This window comes from Argopecten irradians, chromosome 4 (genome assembly GCF_041381155.1).
Source record: "Argopecten irradians isolate NY chromosome 4, Ai_NY, whole genome shotgun sequence".
NCBI classification, from domain to species: domain Eukaryota; kingdom Metazoa; phylum Mollusca; class Bivalvia; order Pectinida; family Pectinidae; genus Argopecten; species Argopecten irradians.
Window position 1 is genome coordinate 3694088 of NC_091137.1, and position 24851 is coordinate 3718938.

A 24851-nucleotide genomic window follows, 5' to 3' on the forward strand; every position below is an offset into this window, starting at 1 on the left:
TCATCGATGTTTAAAACAGGAATATTACACAAAAGATATTGATTCCATAGATTAGAACATCACCTGATACAGTTACTAAAGCTCATGTATTTCCACGTTGCTACAAATGTAATAGGTTCTGTATATTAGGTGACATTTACATATGTTTAACAAAGATAACGTTGAAGCAAGGAGAATATGTTCACTTAATTACATGTGCTTGAAATTATCTATCCTATCCGTTTTTCACATTTTTTCCCGTTATCGTGTATGAATGAGTCAGATCTGTTCCTAATGATAATTGAAAAGGCTACTTGTATTCTGGTAATGATATAACGGGAATCAGTTATGACGTCTAGTGATAATAAGTAATATACATAGATTGTATCCTTGTCTGCAAATTGTTGCTAGAAAGTCAATGTCTCTATTAATACCAAAGAGTATGCAGCATCGACGAACACCAGTTTTAATCGTTCTTTCGCAGCTAGATTTAGCAATTTAATTTGTATTACCAAGATAAATGACACCTAAGTTACCGATGTCTAGCCTTGATAATACGGCATCGATACACAAGCGTGATTGAACGCCGAGTTGTTACTACTAATAATAACATATATGATGATCAGCATCGATAGACACCCCCGTTAATTTGCTAACAGTATCATTGCCAGCTGACCGTCTGCTGACGGTCACGTAACACGTTAGATTTTTTTTTATTATGTTTTGATGACAGTATTCTACTGATGGAGACTATAACATAGTTTATTGCTTCTGTAGTGTGGTTTCCATACGCCGCCAATCATTCAATTGTCGAGAGAGCTAAACTTGTACGGTTTGAACAAAGCTTATATATCCTCATATCCTAATTAAATCAAACAATATGTCACTACCTTAAATAATTATAGAAATTGCAACCAGAGATTGACTAACAGGGAACGTAACAGAGATGTTTAACATGTAAAAAGGACACTGTATCTAAACTCCATCGCCATTTTACCATGTAATCTATGTTTTCATCGGTGCATTACTGATGTATCTCGGTAGTGGCTCTAACCATATTAAATTAAGAGAATTGTCAGTTATCGATTTCTCTATAACTTGGTCTGGTTTCCGTACCATTGATATAATAAAGAGTGTTCGATTATCATTTAAAGTTACATTAAAAACAATGTTGACTAGGTAGTATAAAGAAATAGATAATGGCATGCTGCATCATGTACATTCATTCCACTTTTATCCATAATTCGCATGAAAAGTACCTAAAACTAAGTCTCAAACTAATTGATCATAACAGCTACGTACGAAGTGTGATTTACATCCAGAATGATTACATGATATCTTACCGACCAGGAATTCGCCCCTGAATTCGCTCTGCACTGTTTATTTGGGAATGTAAGCGACATCAGGCGAACATGAAAATGTCTCAAGACAATGCATACACGTATGAGTTTACGGTAGCATGCAGACATAGCACTTTAATGATACCTCTGTGACTATCACATCCATACAAAATCATTAATGATACGAAGCGTTCTGGTGTGCTGACCCTATCTTAGATGTATCTAGGCAGATCAAATGGTGCGTGAATGCTGAGGTTTGGTTGTAAGGAACTCCTGGAGGGTATGACTGTTAATAAACAGACATGATGTCAGTTGGTATCTACATTATAATTACATCAAGTTATCAGTCATTGTTCATTTCTCCACTCCATGAGATAAATTTGACATTAACGTATCCATTTTACAGATGCCTTTGAGCATTAAATTTTAAATCAAATAAAATATGAACAGCGTTAAACATTAATATAACCAACTCAGTTGAAGGTATTTTGCATGCGATGTATCAAATTGGGCTGTCTAAAGCGATGCTATCGTTCAAAGGGGGCAAATTATATTTATTGTATCCTTGGGAACCATTCATAACTAATCGTCTTTAAAAGACTCAGTGCATTGCATGTGTACATGCTAGATTTTATAGTATAAGAGCTAATACTTTCTGTAAACGAAATAATATTATATGGGATGGTTTCGAATTATTTTTATTACGAATAATTTTGCCAGGTGTTTTAAGGTTATGTAAGGGTCTTGCTGGCACTGCAAATTGTTGTGTTGATGAAACTGACACCGTTAATAACTTCATATATCTTTACAACTCTTTAGTGAAAAACAAAATCCAATAAATCACATACGGTATGTCATATAGAGAACGTATAATTGTTTACTGTCTTAGTATATTATTGAATGTTGAGGAATTGTTATGTCTCTTGTGTACAATACAGCCGGTTACATCAAACCACTTTTAAGTTTTATCGCGACATATAGTTAAAGCGGCCCTTACAATCCTTTGTCAACCGATTTATTTCTATTTTGTCATTATAATTTGCAAGCTATTTTAAGCAATATGATTGAACGTTTACGAATTATTCAGTGTATCCTGTTTTGAACATGTCTATCTTTTTGTTTTCATTGTAATTTATCTTATATTACAAAAAAATATACCACGGGTATTCTGATTTTGCTTTGTAGAATTTAATGTTATCGTGCAAAATATGCTATGATTAATGTTATCTTTAAAAAAAACTCCCATGTTAAGGAAGGCTAGAGTACCCGGAGACAAAAATCAACGATCACTGGCCAATACCCGGCAGCTACCCCTCGTGGGGTTTGCGCTCCCTACTTTGTCAAGGGGAGATTACTAAACTAATTCAAATTATCAACCATCTTTGTACTGATACTGCGCGAGTGAAATCAAAACTACATGATAAATCACTCTAGAGGCAAACCTATTCCAGGACGGACTCAATCTGATATTGCCTCTTCATAAAACGTTCATTATAGATGCTACACCGCTGGGGAATGAATTTTATTTTATATTACAGACAGGGACATGCTAATAAGTATATTTTTCTCTGTTACAACAGTTACTTACTTTATACTATTATCACCGTTAAAAACTTTGAGTTTCTTATTTCATTTCAAAATAAGAATATAAAAATATAATTAATTGCGTTCAAAACAACTCCATGGCACGAAACATATGTATTTTTGTGTAAATAGACACTTATATACACGATTAAACCTTAGTTTATTGTTCAAATGATGAGAATCGTTTATGAAATATTTCCCATATAAGTCAATAATAACTCATCGTTTTGATTTGAATATTTTCTTTTATCATATTGATTGAGTGTCCCATTGCTGGAAAATGTCATAGTCAAATTTACAGTGGCATGATAATACAATTTAGAGGACATGGTTTACTAGTGGTACACCATTACTATTCTGTCAACATGTTATTTATTCTCAACGTATGTTATACAATGTAGCTTAAGTCATGTCTGACCCAGAAAGATTACATATGTGTTTTCGGGAATTGAGCTTTTTTAATCATATTTATATGACTACTTGGAGATATGAAAATTTCATATATAAAACTAGCAAGCTTATCAAAACCAATACCTAATCCACACACTCTCTCCGACATATTTGATTGGACGCGTTATTCAGGAGGTCAGCGAAGGATGCAATAGGGGTCAATTCAATTTTGATAAGAAATCAAACAGATTTTAAGTCCGGTGATTTATGACACATGCGCATTTGTTTGCTAATGCTTTCAAATCGTTTGTGGTTGAGTTTGACAGCCTTAATAATTAAAGCGAGTAGTAGAAGGCAGCTTATAGTAGGACTCAGAAGACAGGGGAAGTAGCTCGTCACAGCCGGAATAAAAATATATTATAACATTATTATATTGCTGAGCAATGCAAAATTTTGATAATCCAGTTGGTATAAATATCTCTTTCAATCGCTTTAATGCCAAAGTAGTTGTTTATCAGAGTAACGCTTTCGAATAGGACTGAGAGTGAAGATGATAATTCGTCACCCAGTATACATCCAATTCCTTATACAAGATATTTTGGAAGTATTAAGATAAGAAGACATTACAGAAGTATGTTAATTTAGATGGTAGCTTGTTCGTTACAAATATATTATCTTGTTCATGCATTTGTTATATTTTGTAAAAACAAATTAATATAACTGCATTTAAATCCAAGAATCATGTTTGCAAAAATATTTTTTTTCAATATGTTAATGACCTTCATTGTTTATATCATAAGATGTGTTGTATGAAAATTGGAAAAACAAATTAGGTATTAAGTGTCGATTCTATATATATATATTAGGATATCGACCTGACACTTTACCTACTAAGATAAATAAAAGTAGTTCAGTAATTAAGTGAATATTTGGGGTGATCTACTGATTGTATATGAAATAGCAAATCTTCAGAAGACCCTGCATATGTAACGGAATTAATTGATGACATTGATATTGATAACACATAAAAATAGATCAGAGGTTTGAATTGTTGTTCAAATGATGAGTATCATTTAGGGTCTGTCGGCGGTGGAGCATCTTTAAAAGCAAATATCAATAACTCAAATGATTACCAAACGTGCCCAACCAAGAAAAAGTACAGTTATGCAAAAACTAACAGAAATTCATCGAAGAGTTGTATATATACCAAGATTAAGTTTAATTGTTCAGTATTTTGTAATGAATGTATATGTAATACCGATTCGATGTCTAAAATTTCATTATATTATCGGATTCACTTACTGAGACTCTCCACCTGACCCTGCAAAAATGGATGTGGAATATTATTTTATCTCTGTATGGTATCATGAATTGCAGTTTCAATGATCAAGGCGGAGATGATAACGAGAAGTCGTTACACTCGATTAAACTCCTAGTAATAAATAACAGAGAGCAGTTAATGTATACATCATTTAGATCATAACTATATCAATGTTATGTATTACACGACAAAAGTTATATTTCTAAAATGAGTGTTTCCAAGTTCGGTTGTTTTCTCATTGCATAATGGAGAGTATAGAGTAACGTAATCACAGTAACCAGTTCCAGAGTAATCAAGTATTAGTTCATTATACTGCAATGATGTTCTGAATCCCAAAAAATACACGAATATAACAAAATATCTTTCGCGTGCGATTTACTTTCGGGAATTTCACGATGTATGTAAATTCGCGAAAAGTGACATCCACAAATGAATGTCTGCATCACTTATTTTGAAAGGAATTTTCATTTAATTTGAAATCCGTGAATGTTAATCTTCGCAGTCTTGTTTTGAACTGGAAATCACGAAATTAATTAGTCTCAAACGAAAGTTAGTCTAGAATAATTGCAAATCCTACCTTTATTGTAAAATGTTTTCTAGTAATAGCTTAATGGACGACAGTTCACACAGATGGTGCCAGTATTATTGAACATGACTTCTGCTGAAACCATTATACGATATCGGAGCTAATTGATCAGAATTAAACGATACTGAAGCTAAGTAACCTCCCGAACGCCAGGTAACGACATAGTTATTTAGGGTATTATGTGTTTTGCAGTGGTGATACACCGTTTATAGCGGTTAAACGTCTGCCGGGCACGTGTGGATGGGCCCGTCATAACTGATAACACATCGTAACTCTGATACAGAACAGAGTGTGCCAAACGCTCGTAAATTCAACAATGGGCGGTATGCAGCTTCATGTGCATAATTCTAACAACTGATCATGTAGGTGCAGCGATTGGATATTACAATCTGCATGATAGCCTACCACTTTGATTTTCTAGAAAGTCATATTGTGAGTACCCTGTGACCCTTGGACGTCGCGCGCTGCTTCTGTATGAACCAGTCCGTGTTCTGTATATAAGTGGCTGCCTACAGTAGCACACCCAGCTGAACAGCACGGGCTCTACCGGCTAACGTCTGTCATAATCAAACCGAGGCACATGCACGTGCTTTTTGACCATAATATTTAGCAGACGACATTGTTGAAATAATTTGTTCTATGTCTTCAATATCTTTCTGAAACAAAATTTAGTGATTGAAATAGTTTAAAGACAATCTGCCAAGGGTTGTGTAAGTTGACACTTTCAATAGTGTTGGAAGTATTTGGTGCTACTTAACATCGGACAACTGACTTTGAATTATTTCAATATGGGAGATTTAAGCGGCTTTATCGGCACTTGGGAAGAGCAATGTAAGGACGGACTCGATGATATGGCTAAAAAATTGCGTAAGTCTTTTTCCTATGCATTATTTCCTTTTTTATTGATTACACCATCATATTGAAAGTTATTTGATATATATTTAAGTTGTTAAATTACAGAAGCATGCTGGGATCGGATATTTTATATTCTGTTGATTTTTTCCACCGTTGTTGATAACGCTCTGTTGCTTGCTACATATTACATAATTCCTAAAATGATCGAACAATTGCCATTCACTTCTGCTGTCTGCTTTTTATTCCTGGCTAAAAGCATTTGACGTAATCCTTTGCTACCTATAAGTTGATTTGGTCCTTTACAGCATTATCGTCCAGTACATTTCAAACATCCAATAATGTACATGAATACCATTCATTATATCATCGATATAATATTTCACCGAACCAATAAATCTGGGTGAAATTGAATGGAAGTCGAGTTCGGACTGTAATGCACAAGTTAATGTTACGTCGAACATTTATCTGTATGCTTCCTAATCCATTCGGACTTTGTTACCGTTATTACCACATTACCTGAAGTGTGAATGGCTAAAAAGTCTAGGCTAAACCCTATACACTAACCATATATACAGCTGAACACTAATCCATACTTTATCATTGCTGGCTACGTATACAATAGAATATGTCATTGATCGGAATTTTGATGTTCCATTATTAATTTGGTCATGAGAATAAAATTTACTATTCACTTTGATCATTTATAATATCACGCGGCTTCGCTAACAGAAACAAGCTTTGCTACTAATTTGATGTTAACCTGTCATCAGACAGGGGAAAATGTTCCTAGAACGCGATCTTTTCATTCAATTTCTGATTCTATAAACATGGCACTTAATGTTACCTTCCTGATGAACGATGATGGACGCCGTCTCACAGGAAAGGGGATTCTACATATTTGTTTTAATTCATTCAAAATGGAAGAAAATAAAAGCAATAAATGAAATGTTCTCCCAGGATATATATCGCTAGTGCACGAGAGAATTTTTTTATTAGAGTCAACAAATGCATCCAAGGAAAATGAGGGTTACAATGCAAATTAGTACAGGAAGATATGATGGCATATACAATGACATACCCGGCAAATGCTATAATAACAACAATTTATAGAAAGCAAAATTCATTGGCATCTGTAAATTACATTTTTTCCGCAAAAATTCCCCATGTCAAATTCGTTTACAAAAGGAACACATTGTTGAATTAAACCTTAATAAACATGTTGTTAGTGGTAACGTCTGTTTAACAGTTGATAATAATAAAGTCCAAAGCTAACATGCAAAGTTTTGGACGTCAAGGCAAAATTATCTTTAATGTACGAGTACGAGTGTGTGAGTTGGTAAATCAAATAGCTTAAAGTAAGTTGCCATAGTCGTCAATGTTCAGTGGTATATCATCATTGTTAGCTTCCAGTACATGTATATAATGGCAATTTGAAAATAATATTAAGAGATACTTCATTAGTGGAAAAGTAGAACACTTTTAAATCCATTACCTCAAATCAATTTAAACAAACAACAAAAAACCCAACAATTAAACAACATTTTTTTTGTAAAATTTTTCATTTTATGAAATGACACGGAAGAATAAATGTCATCTGCTCTGCTGTATCAACACCGTACATACTTGTTTATTTAAACTGTAAGCAGCCGTCCTACTCATTGCATAGTAATCAAATACGGGTATCTATATGAAGAAGTAGAACATTATTAATAAAAATGATATCATTAAAAATCGTATTTTTTTCCTGCTAATTATTGTGGATTTCAAATCATGGTTAAATTAGTTATTTTTTATTCTCGTTAACAAATATAACTATCTGAACTAGACGGATTTCAACCAGAAGCTCTCTGATACACGATGTATTGATAATGCAGCAAAAGTTTATATACCGTGATGTATATGTACACGTTCATCTTTGCAGGTCGTATAAATGATTATTTGATAAATATTTCTTGAGAGTGACGTTCACTGGCATGCCCGATCTACATTTAGCACATTCCTTCAACATGATTTACATTACTTGTATGGGTGTGTTTTCAGTTAAGAGACCAGCTGGCCGTCTTCATTGTAAAGTAATTTACAAATCACAAACAACTGAACAATTTGTGGTAGAGGTAAGAGTATTACAAGTGGTATTGGCTGTCCTTTCAACAGATGGCACTACAATTCATGATAACTTAGCGGAAAACATGTTTCCTTTCAGAGATTTTTCGCCCTATTGAATCAAGTCAGCAGGTAAAAACTGTATTCAATTGAGAAGTAAATACATTACATTGATCAACCATAGGCCTAGTCGGATTGTCATAAAATGTTTACGATATATATCTGCTGATAGCTACTTATATGGCGACATATTGTGTTTTGTATGAAAGGACCGTGGTTGACTCCTATTAGAGTGTACTGAATACATATAGCTGCGAATGTTATTTGGTGCATCATCAGACAGAAATAGGAAATGTTTTCACTTAAACCTTATTATCGCTTTACTTCTGTTACTGATGGAGTAAAAGGACTGACATTACAAATAATTGAAATTCCATGTAAACATTTCTCGTTTGAGCATTCGGAAAAAAGGATTAAAAGAAAGTAGTGAAACCAGCACAAAGTATATGTAGATGAACAGAAAACGTGAGATAAGCATTGATGCACACAGGGAAGAAGAAAGACCAGAGTATAAACGACATTGCTATCATCAGCGCGCTGTGATAATGAGCGATTAGAAGGCATCATGCATCGCAATGAATGTCCGTAGGTGTAGAATAGCTGTAAAATAAGATAAAACTAATGGTATAAATATTGTGTAGTCCATATCAGTATTGTTGCGATAAAATGATAAGTAACTGGTAATATTTTGCACTACACGGGTAACTAAAATTAATATACCTCTACCCTATTTACGCTATATAAAAATTACTTGGTTAATCCCCACTTTTTCCCAAAAACCTTGCTCAGCTGTGTGTTAGTCTTTCGAACAAACACATTCCTGGAAGCTAGTACACACCCGGACTCGGCTATTTCCTTCGAACCAATCAGATTCGAGGTGGGCGGAGCTAGTTGCTGATCACGCCATCTCCATGGACGTAATCAAACGACGTTAGTATTGATCGGAAACTGTTGCCGAACACGTCGTCAGTCTTTATTTTGTAAGGGTTAGGGAGAAAATACCTTTTATATGTATATGTACGTACAGTTGTAATGTTGTACGTACAGTTGTAATGTAGGCTATCTGTAAGTGGGGTCGTGACCCCACGTTGCTACGCCAGCGACTTGTCCCGTAACAATAGAATAGCCGTACGTGTTGTACTATCATTATACACAAAGGATGGTTAATGAGTCCATGTCAGTACAAACTGTAAATATATATAAATAATTTCAATTATATGCCTTGTGGTAGAAAGTGTTACTATAGCGGAATCAATTTTAACCCAAGGATTGAATAGAAATAAAACAAAAGGGACACGGAATCACAATTGTCATCTCGGAATATTTTAAAATGTTTGAAGCCAGTATTATGTAGATCTATTAAAATGTATAATTCTGCTTTTTCATTCCCTAATGACCATGGCCATTGGAATTAGCAGGGCGTACGCGACATTGATATAGCGTATGAGACAGATACATCTTTTAGTCTAATGATAGTTTTTTTATGTATGCTCCGCCTCGGGAAATAGACAAGTCTTGGGAAACCAGAAACCTGCTTTATCCCTCAACCCCATACTTTAACTGTAAACTAACTTCTTTCTTGAATATTAATATTTCACATATCAGTATAATGTATTGCAGTGCTGATAGGTCCGTATGAATGGTATGCAAATAGCACAGATATGTTCAAAATAACTGAGATACTGACAGTCAGGGGCGTTCTATGTGCGCCGCTTCATTTGCAATACGGAGGAAGCAGGACCTAGATACCATTATACGGGTCCTCCAGGCCAAGGCCTAGTTATCTTAATCATAGAATCACTTAAAATAATGCATCTAAGATAATTAGATTTTTTTTTTAAATTTTACCTACAGATACTGTTACATTGGAGCATTAAAATGACGAACTCGATACATAACCGTTTTATTCAAATCTGTATCTTTTTGTCTAAATCGTCATGTGGTGCAACTTAAAATTAATTGTTAAAATGGGATGCCTAAGATAGGGGATTTCCTTGAAATCCTAAGCATATTATATTACATTTTTGTATATGTTATAAATTAAGAAATAGGCTGGTTGCAATACAATAAAAAAACTTGGGAATGCAGTCCAACAAAGGTAAATAGTTAGTGGGTAACGTCATTTTGGACATCTAGCTGAGAAACAGACGGTATCTCAACTACAAGGGATATTGTTTAATTGATGATGATACCGTCGTAAAATAGGCCGCAATACTATAATCATGCAAAAGCACTATGTAACGTTTTAGAAATGAACAAATGTACATTGTTACATGATCTGAAATTAAAATACAAAGCATCCAATACGGAACACTATCCGATAGTAATTGTAGATAGCTTCCTAAATAGTATCCATGGTTTTGCATGAGATAATTGTACCTGTCTGACACAATCCTAGCATTAATCAATACAGATCAAAGATTCCGCTGAGTTAGATATCTTAATGATCTTCAACTCATTACGGCGGCGTTTGTCTTGGTTAGACTGACCCAAGGTCGTCAGCCCAGCGGATGTGTCTTTAGTCTTCCCAAACCATAGTGTATTGCAGACACAAACAAGTGCAGTCTGGCTGTGTGTTCTTATCGTTAAACATAAATAGGTCTAGGATTTGTTTTACACATGGAAATGTTAATGATAAACTTGGCATAGAGTGAAACAAATAAAAAAAGTCAAATTACGTAAATCCACATTTAGTCGGAGTGTAATGGAGCTGGTACTTTTAAATGCATTCCAGCTGTGATGCATTGTCAAATAGTGTAGAAGATTAAAATCATTGTGAAACAAGGGATCAGATATTGTATCTGACTGTTACTTATAAAATGTGTTTTTCGACCTTTATATGATTCCTCTTTTGAATGATTATTTGACATCTCAGTTAAGATACAGCCTACCCTGAAATCCATAGTTAAGTGGTTGGCATTGTATTAATAGATGTGTCACTTCAGATCTAATCTATTGGGATTAATATGACTTATAACACGTCATCTTGATTTTGAATACAGGAGAGGATATCTTTATAAAGCAGAATAAAGTTCCAATTTTTTAGAATATCTAGATCTGTGTTTATTCACTTGGATAAAAATGTTCAATATTTCTTAGAGATGTTTAGATAAGATTTGCAATACATTTTTCTCGGGGTTTGTATGATGGTTTTAATATCAGCTTGTCTTTTTATTCGTGTGAAGCCAGACTCATTGGATTGAGTGCAGGAGACTCAGAATGTAACATAAAATAGTTAAGAGGAATGGTTTTACTCCTTTTCGACCGTTTTTAACATCTGTTCCCATAATGCAGTCTTTCATTCATCCCATGAACATTTTGAGTATTGTTATTGTATCTGTTACCCATTCACACTACTTAGACTAGATATGATATATTTGAGTTGCGTATCTTGTCCCCGCCACAAAGGCAATGATATACTTGTGTATTCCCAATGGTACTGATAACGTTAGTAACACGCTTGGTATGTCTGTGATGGTAATGCCACAAAGAAAAGTAGTTTGAGTTTTTACTTCTGTATTTTTCATTATTAATGATAATAACTTTTAACCTGACTACAATTCATAACTGTTCAATGAATAGTGGGAAAAGCGCATCAATAAAACACAATTTACTGCCATCAGTCCGCGACAACTTGTACCAGATGAATTAAGTATTGGCTTTGTGTTGGCTTTGATGAAGCTTGCTGTAGTCTAGTAAAATATGCATAGTCACTGTCATTAGTGCTAATTTGCTACGTAGCTATCATTTGTGATATTCTGTGATGGCGGTTCATAATGTCAAAGTCGGCCTTGAAACACGAGAGAATTTTGTCTAGTCAGTGGTTAGAAGAAAGCTCCCGATACCACCAGTGCAGAATGTCTGCGAGCTTATAGCAAAACAGTAAGCCAAACTATGAGTAATTACAGTAGGTTCTGTAACAATGTGGATAACGGCCAGCCGCCTGCAATGCTAGTACCTGTCAAATTATCTTTAGTTGATAGTGTTCCATTGTTGTTACTCTCTGTCAATTAGCTAATTTATTTGGTATGTAATTGGAACTGTGAATTGGTTCATTCGAATCAAGTGCTGGCCCTACAAAGTAATGTTGATATCGGTGTTCCCTGCTACCGCACACACAGTTTAGGAGAACTTTCTCTCCTAACAGGTGGGAAGCTCGTATCTTCCAAAATAAAAAAGATTAGTTAATGCAGATGAAATCCTTTGCCAGAAAACACAATCCACATATCTTATCAAACACGCAAAATTGATGGAATTCAGCGCAACAATTTGGTAGATGCAAACCAATTCGTCTCCTGTGAAATAATCATCAATTAATAAAGCTTAGATATACGAAATATTTAATAACAAAACCAACACAATGGTTATAATAGACATTTTGGGTGCATTATTTTCTCTAGATAAAAATCATATTTTAGAGAAAATATTTTATCTAATTCGGGGTTTTCATAATTAAATTGTCATAAGTTTTCAAGACCATTTCTCATAACCATTTAGAAAGAAAATGCAAATGCATAAATAGGACTACATTTTCAAGTAGAAATAATATGTCCCAAAAATCATATTCGTGTCAGAAGTAACTAGTAATGGTACTACAATAGCATGTTTTGGCTGCTCACTTTATATATCTTCCTGAATCTTACCGATATCTTCTTGATATGCGGACATCGTTACAGTACGAGTTATACTGTACAATAATCATAGTTTCGTTAGAAATAGCGAAAAGAAAACCCTTTCAGCTATATTACATATTATACATATCAAATAGATTTCATTTACACAGGAATTTCCTATTTTTGTTGTAATTCCACAGTGAAATATTAGGCTTAGGATTGAAAACTATCTTTGATCTTGATTTGCAGATCAAACAACCAACGCATTATAGATTGCACACATTTCTTCCTTTCGTTTGGTCTAATGATGTATGGACATGCAAGCATTCCGAGCCGTCTGTAGTACTGCTTTTTCATCATCACCAGGAAAGGCATATTAGCGCACCATCAACACACAATATATGGATCATCAGCGGTGCTATCCCTAAGTACCAGTTTATATTAGTAGTTATTATTAGACTCGGGAACAGACAGCTACTATGTATATGGTATTTACATATATCATTTAGGTAGATATCAGTTTACGAGTATTGGAAAAAAATCAAGACGAATTTTATATACGTTTTCTAAGTTATAGGAACCTGCATAATAAAGGATTTCAAAGTAAAAGATCTAGTCTAGGCAGTCGTGTTTTGTTGAAATCCTGTAATCCCAAAGTTACATCTCTTTTGTTCCTGATAGATAGACCTACCCGGTCGGAGGCTATCGACCCGATCCAGATCCATTACGTATGTGAAAATATTGTTTTCCCTAGTAAGGTGCCATATCAATTCGCTGTAAAGTAACCCGTATATTTGTCGTGTACTCGCGCGTAACTGTTTTCTTAACCATTACATCTTCCCATGCTATCATTATCACTTTAATAGTTCAAATAGGTCAGATAGTTCACACCTATCTGTTGTTTGTCTACGTCCATAGATTGTTAGGATTAATAGTTTTTAATCACTTACCGTCTACATTTGCCAAAGTTCCGTGTTTTGTGTGTGGCTTTCATTATCTTGTCAGTGTAGTACATCTACACGTTATTAACCGAATTATTATGGCCCTCAATGTTGCAAGGCGGTGTTCATATGGCCGGTACTAGAAATTATTAATAAACTCAAGTTGCCCAGAGCGTTAGAAGTTAGGAACTAAGTTGCTGTCTGACGTTGCTATGGTAATAATGTAAATCGGTCCGATTAAGGTACTACCTTAAAAGCTATTCTTCTTCCAATTACCCGTAATTGACGTATTTTGGAATATACTTTAATCTCATACAGCTTCCGGAAAGATTACATCTATATACAAAATGATGATCCAGACTGAAAACTTTAATAACTTTGATATTCTTAGTTTACGCTAATATTTAAATACAATACATTAGGCTCTGATCAACCTCTGGATTCTACAGACCTCCTACTTTCGGTTTATACTGTCTATGTATCAGATATATCAGACATAACGGTATTAATGTCTCGTTCATCTATACCGTGTCTGTTATAGTCGATAACACCAATGATTGTATAAACATTCATCATTTAGCAATTCGTTATAAAGTACACGTACCTAACTGCACCAATAGCCAATATGGCGTCCAGCTTTCTGATGGATGTGTCGACTGTTGCCGTTAGTTTGGTCCAGTTTTGCACGTTCATTTTAATAATTCCTATCACTATCCAATGGCTATAGTGTAACAGTATTTATTAGTTTGTCTTTACCTGACAAAAAGTGGAAATGAAATTCTTGCACGGTGGCATGGTAGCTGTTAATCATTGATATATCTTAATAACATACAATACAATTTCATAATTGCATACAATAACAACATACAATTTCAGAATAAGGAACTCATCTCACTTGAAAGCAGCATTTGGTTCAAAATAAAAAGACCCGTAAGACCTTGAAAGTTGTAAAAGCCCGACAAAGGCTTACGTTGTGTATGTTTAATTATACACCTATTCTAATAGAATTTACTTGACTCGTCGACTTTACTTGAGGAGCCATGTTGGTATAGATTTATATCAGAGATGAAAGTCAGAGAGCCGAAATGATACATATGCACGTAAATGGACATGTAGCATGGGTCACTGAATTATAATTTTTTTCATTTTCGCAATTAGTGAATTCCTTGTTACTTCACCAAATTAATTTGATATTTTCTTTGTTTAAGAAAACAGTAATAGATTGCGAAAGAATCCTTAATGAAAAATGATTACTTTTCATTTATTTCTATGACCAAATTGTGAATTTTATGAACTGGGGGAAAATTGCCGGTTATAAGTTTAAATTCTTTGGCAATTGTTTTACGTTTGAGAGCTGTACTTATTTGTCTATTCTTTATTATGCTTCCCCGAACAAATGTCACTTTATTCTACCAAAAGTAGCTTTAAGGTTAACGAGTAAACATTGAAGAGCATTACTCTTTCTGCCAAACATTACCAAATTACCAATGTTGTATAGGGACAGGCATTACTGTTTCTATATATTCTTGTATATCTCCAGTTGGAGACAGCACACAGGCATCCTTACGGATGCGAAAGTTCATGATTTGAAAAATTTTCAATTACTATTTTTGATCATGCAAAAGTGACAGCAAGTATTGACCCTTCTTTGTATATCAAACCCCGTTGAACATTGAATCGTATTCTTAAATGAAATAAGTAATATAGATCATGATAAAATTGTAATAACTGGTAGACGAACATTACATTCTGATATTCATCCGTAATTTCCTCTGTTGTACCAACGGTCTGTGATACAAACACAATGCATAGAACGAAAAGGGGGTGTTGTGTATCAACGAAAACAATGTCACACGGCGAACGCTTCTACCTCTAACAGTGGAGGCAATTTTCTATCGTAATAGATAAGTTCTGTTTATGTGCATTCCTTGAGCAATGTGTGAACGTTACACTACATACCGCATTGTCCACAACCTCTATGGATAGCAAATCACTGATGGTTATGCTGGTAATGTTACGTAACTGTAAAAACACGACATTGAAAATTGTATCAACAGGTGCTGAGTGTGTTATACTCGATAACATCTTGTAAAGATTTCATCTCCAGAAATGTCAATGATTCTACCGGATACTTAGTTCCAGAAGATATTTGATATATACTTTAGCTATCTGTTAACTCAAGCATGAAGAGTCGGGGAATTTGGTAGGATAAAACGTTTCTGTATAGCAAATACATTATGTTAATAGCATTTGGTACAATATTCAGTAAATAATTCTGACGTGGTATATGATTTTTTTTAGTAGAGATGTTTATTCGTAGTATGTTTACATTGTTTAATTTGCCGTTTGTTACTAAACACTTTTATCGTGATGGGCTTACTTCGCGAGATAGATAAGATGTTGTTCATTTGTTGTATTGGGTTATGTGATGATGAAATCAGATACAATAAAATGTTTTACATGACTTGGAAAAGAACTATTTCTAAGATATCCATAATCACGTTAAACTATACACAGCTTTCTAAAGTCATCCAATACTCATGCCAGCGTTACAGCTCCTGGAGCGCCTGGTTCCATTATTTATTTGTTCTCCTCTGTATATAAACAAATCTGCCACAAATTAAATGACTATGATAAATGAGTATGTCAAGCAGACATCATATCTCACCCGCGTATAAGATTATGGCTGGTCAGCACGAATTTTATTTTATTACTTTTTTCCAATACCATGTATTGGCGAATAATCTCAATTCGCTACATGTACCTTGTGGGTGAAACAGGCAAATCCAACCGCGAGGGTAAGAGGCTTAATGAGTATTTGATAGGTTAATAATCTTTCCCTAGAGGTTTGGAATCACCTTGCCTAACTCTCCAGTGGTGAAAGAGTCTCATAACATTTAACTTAGATGCAATACTTTGATAAACTATTGACAATGCGTCATAGCACAAGTCATTATATTTTGTCATTATGTCATACAATTAGTCTGTGTTTGCAAGTTTTCTTACCCTGGCCAAGACAGAGATATCTTACCTCCTCCAGAAATGTCAATATCCCTAAGAGATGTAGTTGCCCTTTTCTTAGCAACGAGGGATTACCCTGATGAACAGTTGTTCCTAACAAACGTAACAAAAGCATGTGAATTATGGACACAATCTGCTCCTGTACTTTGGTGTAGGTTACAACATATTACATACGTACAGGAATGCTTTTCATATGACATTTTCCAGTCAAAAATTACTTGTTATGAAGGAATCATCTGAACAAATTAGTGTGATGTAAAAGGTATTGACACTTGATTGAGTTTAGTCGGATCTCAAATAACGTCATATGTAAATGCACTACCATACTAGTTAGGCCTGTAAACTTCACATAAAATACACTTTGGTGCGTTGGCACTGTCTACCAATACAATGTATTGGCGACAGTCGACAGATTGTCTCGTCCTCTGTATGCTAAAAAGGGAATTAATTACGCCGCCAAAGGCCACATCACACTCCCAAACCAAATGTAACCTTACATAGCTGTTTAATACCAAGATAGCGTTTACAGACTGTCATTTTTGTCTCTCTACTCCGAAGCTGAAGAAGAATGTCCTGTGATATCGCCCACATTTTTCTTACTGAATGCCGAAGGGTATGGTTTCTCATTGAAACAATCGAAATGAAAGGCATTCTTCAAAGGTTCGAATCGAAGATCCTTAATGAAAATCCTTTGGATCGAGGAGCCTAAAGCTATACAAAAAAGTTCTCAATTAGATTCCAAGTCTCAATTCCGTATGGTAGTACAAATAACTGCTGAACGACTGGTTATGTCCTCTTTAGCGTGTGCACGAGTGAAAAACCACATTGTTTAGCAATGCCATTATGATCAAAGCATGGTCAAATATAGCACCAACAATCCTATTCCTATGTGTACGTAATCTTTGTTATCAAAACTTATCGTTCATTCGCTTTATTAGTGTTTATCAGGGTGTTCTTTTTATTCTCATATTTATGCAGACTAAAATTTGTGTACTTAAAAACCAAATTGCAACTTAACAATTGCATAGCAAGCAATCTTACATCGGCAATGTATCTATAGTTAAACGTTAATAATGTAGTGTTTGGTCAATTTTCGAAGATATATAGCAAGTTAGTAATTAATTAGACTGTACAATAGCTTTCAAAACGTACTCTCTGAAGTATGTTGTCTTTAAAATAAAACGTATTAGGAATAATCATATTTTCATGTTTGTGGTATTTATGTGTTTACCACAATTACCGGCATCAAACCGTATATGGGTATGAAATATTCCGATATCCTTTTGTTTGTAGATAGTCTGTAAATCTAAGTCAAAGTGGACAATTATAGTATTTATTCATATACATGTGTTGTAAAAATAGTGTAACAACTCTGACTACATGACTTTCATGTATTACATTTTAAGAACTGGTTATTATTTTCGCACAATAAAACATTCCAATCGAATCATGTAGGTTTCGAACATTGTGTTCTCTAATGGGAAAGGAAAATTAGAATACTCCAACACCTGTGTCGAGTTCATATTCTACTTGTGTTAGAAAAAGGAAGATTTATTGGATTTTGCTAAATAGGCTGGAGGACTGGTCTGTATAGCACGACAGCTTCGTTTGTTATGATGAAGGTCCATTAGCTGGAGGACTGGTCTGTATAGCACGACAGCTTCGTTTGTTATGATGACGGTCCATTAGCTGGAGGACTGGTCTGTATAGCACGACAGCTTCGTTTGTTAGGACGAAGGTCCATTATCTGGAGGACTGGTCTGTATAGCACGACAGCTTCGTTTGTGAGGACGAAGGTCCATTATCTGGAGGATTGGTCTGTATAGCACGACAGCTTCGTTTGTTAGGACGAAGGTCCATTAGCTGGAGGACTGGTCTGTATAGCACGACAGCTTCATTTGTTAGGACGAAGGTCCATTAGCTGGAGGACTGGTCTGTATAGCACGACAGCTTCGTTTGTTAGGACGAAGGTCCATTAGCTGGAGGACTGGTCTGTATAGCACGACAGCTTCGTTTGTTAGGACGAAGGTCCATTATCTGGAGGACTGGTCTGTATAGCACGACAGCTTCGTTTGTTAGGACGAAGGTCCATCAGCTGGAGGACTGGTCTGTATAGCACGACAGTTTCGTTTGTTAGGACGAAGGTCCATTATCTCGAGGACTGGTCTGTATAGCACGACAGCTTCGTTTGTTATGATGAAGGTCCATTATCTGGAGGACTGGTCTGTATAGCACGACAGCTTCGTTTGTTAGGACGAAGGTCCATTAGCTGGAGGACTGGTCTGTATAGCACGACAGCTTCGTTTGTTAGGACGAAGGTCCATTATCTGGAGGACTGGTCTGTATAGCACGACAGCTTCGTTTGTTAGGACGAAGGTCCATTAGCTGGAGGACTGGTCTGTATAGCACGACAGCTTCGTTTGTTAGGACGAAGGTCCATTAGCTGGAGGACTGGTCTGTATAGCACGACAGCTTCGTTTGTTAGGACGAAGGTCCATTATCTGGAGGACTGGTCTGTATAGCACGACAGCTTCGTTCGTTAGGACGAAGGTCCATTAGCTGGAGGACTGGTCTGTATAGCACGACAGCTTCGTTTGTTAGGACGAAGGTCCATTATCTGGAGGACTGGTCTGTATAGCACGACAGCTTCGTTTGTTAGGACGAAGGTCCATTAGCTGGAGGACTGGTCTGTACAGCACGACAGCTTCGTTTGTTAGGAATAAGGTCCATTATCTGGAGGATTGGTCTGTATAGCACGACAGCTTCGTTTGTTAGGACGAAGGTCCATCAGCTGGAGGACTGGTCTGTATAGCACGACAGCTTCGTTTGTTAGGACGAAGGTCCATTATCTCGAGGACTGGTCTGTATAGCACGACAGCTTCGTTTGTTATGATGAAGGTCCATTATCTGGAGGACTGGTCTGTATAGCACGACAGCTTCGTTTGTTAGGACGAAGGTCCATTAGCTGGAGGACTGGTCTGTATAGCACGACAGCTTCGTTTGTTAGGACGAAGGTCCATTATCTGGAGGACTGGTCTGTATAGCACGACAGCTTCGTTTGTTAGGACGAAGGTCCATTAGCTGGAGGACTGGTCTGTATAGCACGACAGCTTCGTTTGTTAGGACGAAGGTCCATTAGCTGGAGGACTGGTCTGTATAGCACGACAGCTTCGTTTGTTAGGACGAAGGTCCATTATCTGGAGGACTGGTCTGTATAGCACGACAGCTTCGTTTGTTAGGACGAAGGTCCATTAGCTGGAGGACTGGTCTGTATAGCACGACAGCTTCGTTTATTAGGACGAAGGTCCATTAGCTGGAGGACTGGTCTGTATAGCACGACAGCTTCGTTTGTTAGGACGAAGGTCCATCAGCTGGAGGACTGGTCTGTATAGCACGACAGCTTCGTTTGTTAGGACGAAGGTCCATTATTTAGTACGTTATGTACGTCTTTTATAATATTAATTCATCAACTGTTACAATCCTATGGGCAGTCCCCACCGTCAGTTTTTCTTCCACCTAACCGAATAACATTGAACGTTACTGTTATAAGTAATCTTACGGCCGGCAATATTTAAACATTTTCTTTCTTTCTGGTTAGAAAAATATGTTAATGTAATAATATTGTTAGATAACCAGTAACATTTTATGTGTGACTTTTCGTAGTACAACGTGGACTTTATCACCTGTATCAGACAAATAAACAGGCGGTACACTAAAGTGCTTACTTTTACGTGTTTTCTTTAAAATAACAGATCGAGAAATCAACGTTTAAAGTCAATTTCACCATCACTGCTGAATATAAAACACTTTACCTTTCGTTAGCATTTTAATTGGCCGAAAAGACTTTCATATGTGGCATTATTTTAACAATCCTTACAGGTGCCAATTACGCTTTGTGTTCTACAAAGAGTTTAGTTTGAATACAGACATACATTTTTAAGTATTGTATTTTTTCCCACCAAGGCTGATTTTATCGCTCCAGATCTACCAGAGGACACAGTCAAAAAGTACAAAGAGACGAGGACGAAGATAAGCTACACTCAAAAGAACGATAACTCTTGGCAGATTGATGTAGGGGTGGTCGGAGGACCTACGAACCAGTTTAATTTCGAGCTTGGTAAAAGCTACAAGTCGAATGACCTGGACGGGACACCTATGAAGGTAGTACTTTTCTACTGGTTGATGAAAAATATCAAAAGCATTCGCCGACACCAAACGTAGTATAAATTAGATAGTTAATGTTTTAAGTAGCGTGATCTGATGTTTATACGAGGTTTTTATTAAGTTGAGATTTGACATTTATTTGTTTGAGTGTTTAGTGTTATTCTGAGTTTCGTTATTGTAATCATTGATATCTCTCTATCACAAAAGATACCTGACTCCGGAAAGTCTCATGTTATTTAAATCATACAATGATCAGGAAATTAAAACATAAACATCAAAGTACACTCCTAAAGCACCGACAATGGGGAGAGAAAATAAGGCTTTGTTATCAGAGACAATACAAACTGCTGACACACGTTGTATTTTAAATATGTACATCAATAACTTATTGCTGATCAGCACTAACGATAACCTGCACTGAACATTAGTCCCTAAGGAGGTAGTTTTTACTGCCCCAGAAAGGTCTGGTGGGCTGGAATGGATAGACACGAACAACCAGTCTTTCGGTTTGAAAGTGTATTTTATAGTTAAAAGGTACATTTAAATCAAAATAACCTGCTTATTGATAAATATTTCCATTCTACTTTCAGTTTCCCGTTTGATCTATGTTAAACCAGATGGGCAATATCACGCTATGAACTCCAATCTGGTCAAGCGTATGAATAGTTAACGTTTCCGCCGCGTCACGGACAGTGTATACAATATATACTTACGCCTATACATAACGGTCAAATAATTTAAAAAGTGGTTTTAAAGTTGTGTGGTCTATGAAATCTAATAGTATTATCATGCTTACAAAGTAGCATGTATTAAAAAAATATCATCGCATAATTTTCATTTGTTCGCTTGTTTCAAACCGTTTTGTGTTGAACTATATTCAGAAGCTGATGATATGGCTGTTCCGTTTATTAAACTTGGTGACGTCAACACAAGCGCAAGCGGGAAAATTCAAAGGATATACATGTATAGTGTTGAATTTTAATAATCGTAATGGAAATATAAGTAATAAACTGTTACCAGATTGGACATACAGTTGATATGAAGCCCATCCGTCCGAAAGATAAATATTCATGGCGCCCTAACGGGCGCCATTCTATTTATCTTCCTTCCGGATGGGCTTCATATCAACTGTATGTCCAATCTGGTAACAGTTTATTGCTTAAATATACAAAATGGTAAATTCAAAGAACAGATCAAGTAAACTCTCCGATTTCTGTTGGAAACGTGCAGCACAAAACCAGCGTAATACCAGAAATATTGAAACTTGAATTATATTTCATGTCAAATGTATTCCAACAACAGGTAACGAGAGTAATATTGGTTCACATATATATAACACTAAACCAATAGAAATGTACAAATAATGTTTAACTGCTAACCCAATCCCCGATATTAATAATATCTTTGTCTATTATAAAGAATTCATATCGATAATAAAAACAGCTATGGTAATCAATAGGACACAGATACTGATATGGTTATGATGGTGATCACTATAACATAAAATATATCTAAGTGGAGCAAACATGATGGATTACTGAGTTAACGTTTGATATTGACCTACCTAGCCGACATGATGTATTACTGAGTTAACATTTGATATCAACCTACCTAGCCGACATGATGGATTACTGAGTTTACATTTGATATTAACCTACCTAGCCGACATGATGTATTACTGAGTTAACATTTGATATAAACCTACCTAGCCGACATGATGGATTACTGAGTTAACATTTGATATCAAACTACCTAGCCGACATGATGGATTACTGAGTTAACATTTGATATTAACCTACCTAGCCGACATGATGGATTACTGAGTTTACATTTGATATCAACCTACCTAGCCGACATGATGGATTACTGAGTTAACATTTGAAATTAACCTACCTAGCCGACATGATGGATTACTGAGTTAACATTTGATATTAACCTACCTAGCCGACATGATGGATTACTGAGTTTACATTTGATATCAACCTACCTAGCTGACATGATGGATAACTGAGTTAACATTTGATATCAACCTACCTTGCCGACATGATGGATTACTGAATTAACATTTGATATTAACCTACCTAGCTGACATGATGGATCACTGAGTTAACATTTGATATTGACCTACCTAGCCGACATGATGGATAACTGAGTTAACATTTGATATCAACCTACCTAGCCGACATGATGGATTACTGAGTTAACATTTGATATTAACCTACCTAGCCGACATGATGGATTACTGAGTTTACATTTGATATTAACCTACCTAGCCGACATGATGGATTACTGAGTTAACATTTGATATTAACCTACCTAGCCGACATGATGGATTACTGTGTTAACATTTGATATCAATCTACCTAGCCGACATGATGGATTACTGAATTAACATTTGATGTTAACCTACCTAGCCGACATGATGGATTACTGAGTTAACATTTGATATTGACCTACCTAGCCGACATGATGGATTACTGAGTTAACATTTGATATCAACCTACCTTGCCGACATGATGGATAACTGAGTTAACATTTGATATCAACCTACCTTGCCGACATGATGGATTACTGAATTAACATTTGATGTTAACCTACCTAGCCGACATGATGGATTACTGAGTTAACATTTGATATTGACCTACCTAGCCGACATGATGGATTACTGAGTTAACATTTGATATCAACCTACCTTGCCGACATGATGGATAACTGAGTTAACATTTGATATTAACCTACCTAGCCGACATGATGGATTACTGAATTAACATTTGATGTTAACCTACCTAGCCGACATGATGTATTACTGAGTTAACATTTGATATCAATCTACCTAGCCGACATGATGGATTACTGAGTTAACATTTGATATTAACCTACCTAGCCGACATGATGGATTACTGAATTTACATTTGATATCAATCTACCTAGCCGACATGATGGATTACTGAGTTAACATTTGATATCAACCTACCTAGCCGACATGATGGATTACTGAGTTAACATTTGATATTAACCTACCTAGCCGACATGATGGATTACTGAATTTACATTTGATATCAATCTACCTAGCCGACATGATGGATTACCGAGTTAACATTTGATATCAACCTACCTAGCCGACATGATGGATTACTGAGTTTACATTTGATATTAACCTACCTAGCTGACATGATGGATAACTGAGTTTACATTTGATATTAACCTACCTAGCTGACATGATGGATAACTGAGTTTACATTTGATATTAACCTACCTAGCTGACATGATGGATTACTGAGTTAACATTTGATATTAATCTACCTAGCTGACATGATGGATTACTGAATTTACATTTGATATCAACCTACCTAGCCGACATGATGGATTACTGAGTTAACATTTGATATCAATCTACCTAGCCGACATGATGGATTACTGACTTAACATTTGATATCAAACTACCTAGCCGACATGATGGATAACTGAGTTAACATTTGATATTAACCTACCTAGCCGACATGATGGATTACTGAATTAACATATGATATCAACCTACCTAGCTGACATGATGGATTACTGAGTTTACATTTGATATTAACCTACCTAGCCGACATGATGGATTACTGAGTTAACATTTGATATCAAACTACCTAGCCGACATGATGGATTACTGAGTTTACGTTTGATATCAACCTACCTAGCCGACATGATGGATTACTGAGTTAACATTTGATATTAACCTACCTAGCCGACATGATGGATTACAGAGTTAACATTTGATATTAACCTACCGAGCCGACATGATGGATTACTGAGTTTACATTTGATATTGACCTACCTAGCCGACATGATGGATTACTGAGTTTACATTTGATATCAACCTACCTTGCCGACATGATGGATTACTGAGTT

General features: G+C 35.7%; 1 protein-coding gene across 2 annotated transcripts in view; it reads left to right on the forward strand.

The window, feature by feature from the left end:
• The first annotated feature begins 5569 nt into the window (after positions 1-5569).
• The window catches only part of LOC138320396 (fatty acid binding protein 1-B.1-like), a 29451-nt gene continuing 10169 nt past the window's right edge, over positions 5570-24851 (forward strand). The window contains exons 1-3 of one of the 2 annotated variants that reach the window (XM_069263337.1): positions 5570-6067; positions 8096-8169; positions 20757-20954. In XM_069263337.1, coding sequence (XP_069119438.1) covers positions 5989-6067; positions 8096-8169; positions 20757-20954 — 351 coding nt within the window. In that variant the 5' untranslated portion in view covers positions 5570-5988. The remainder of the gene's footprint in view (positions 6068-8095; positions 8170-20756; positions 20955-24851) is intronic. The other variant, XM_069263338.1, reaches the window with a different exon arrangement.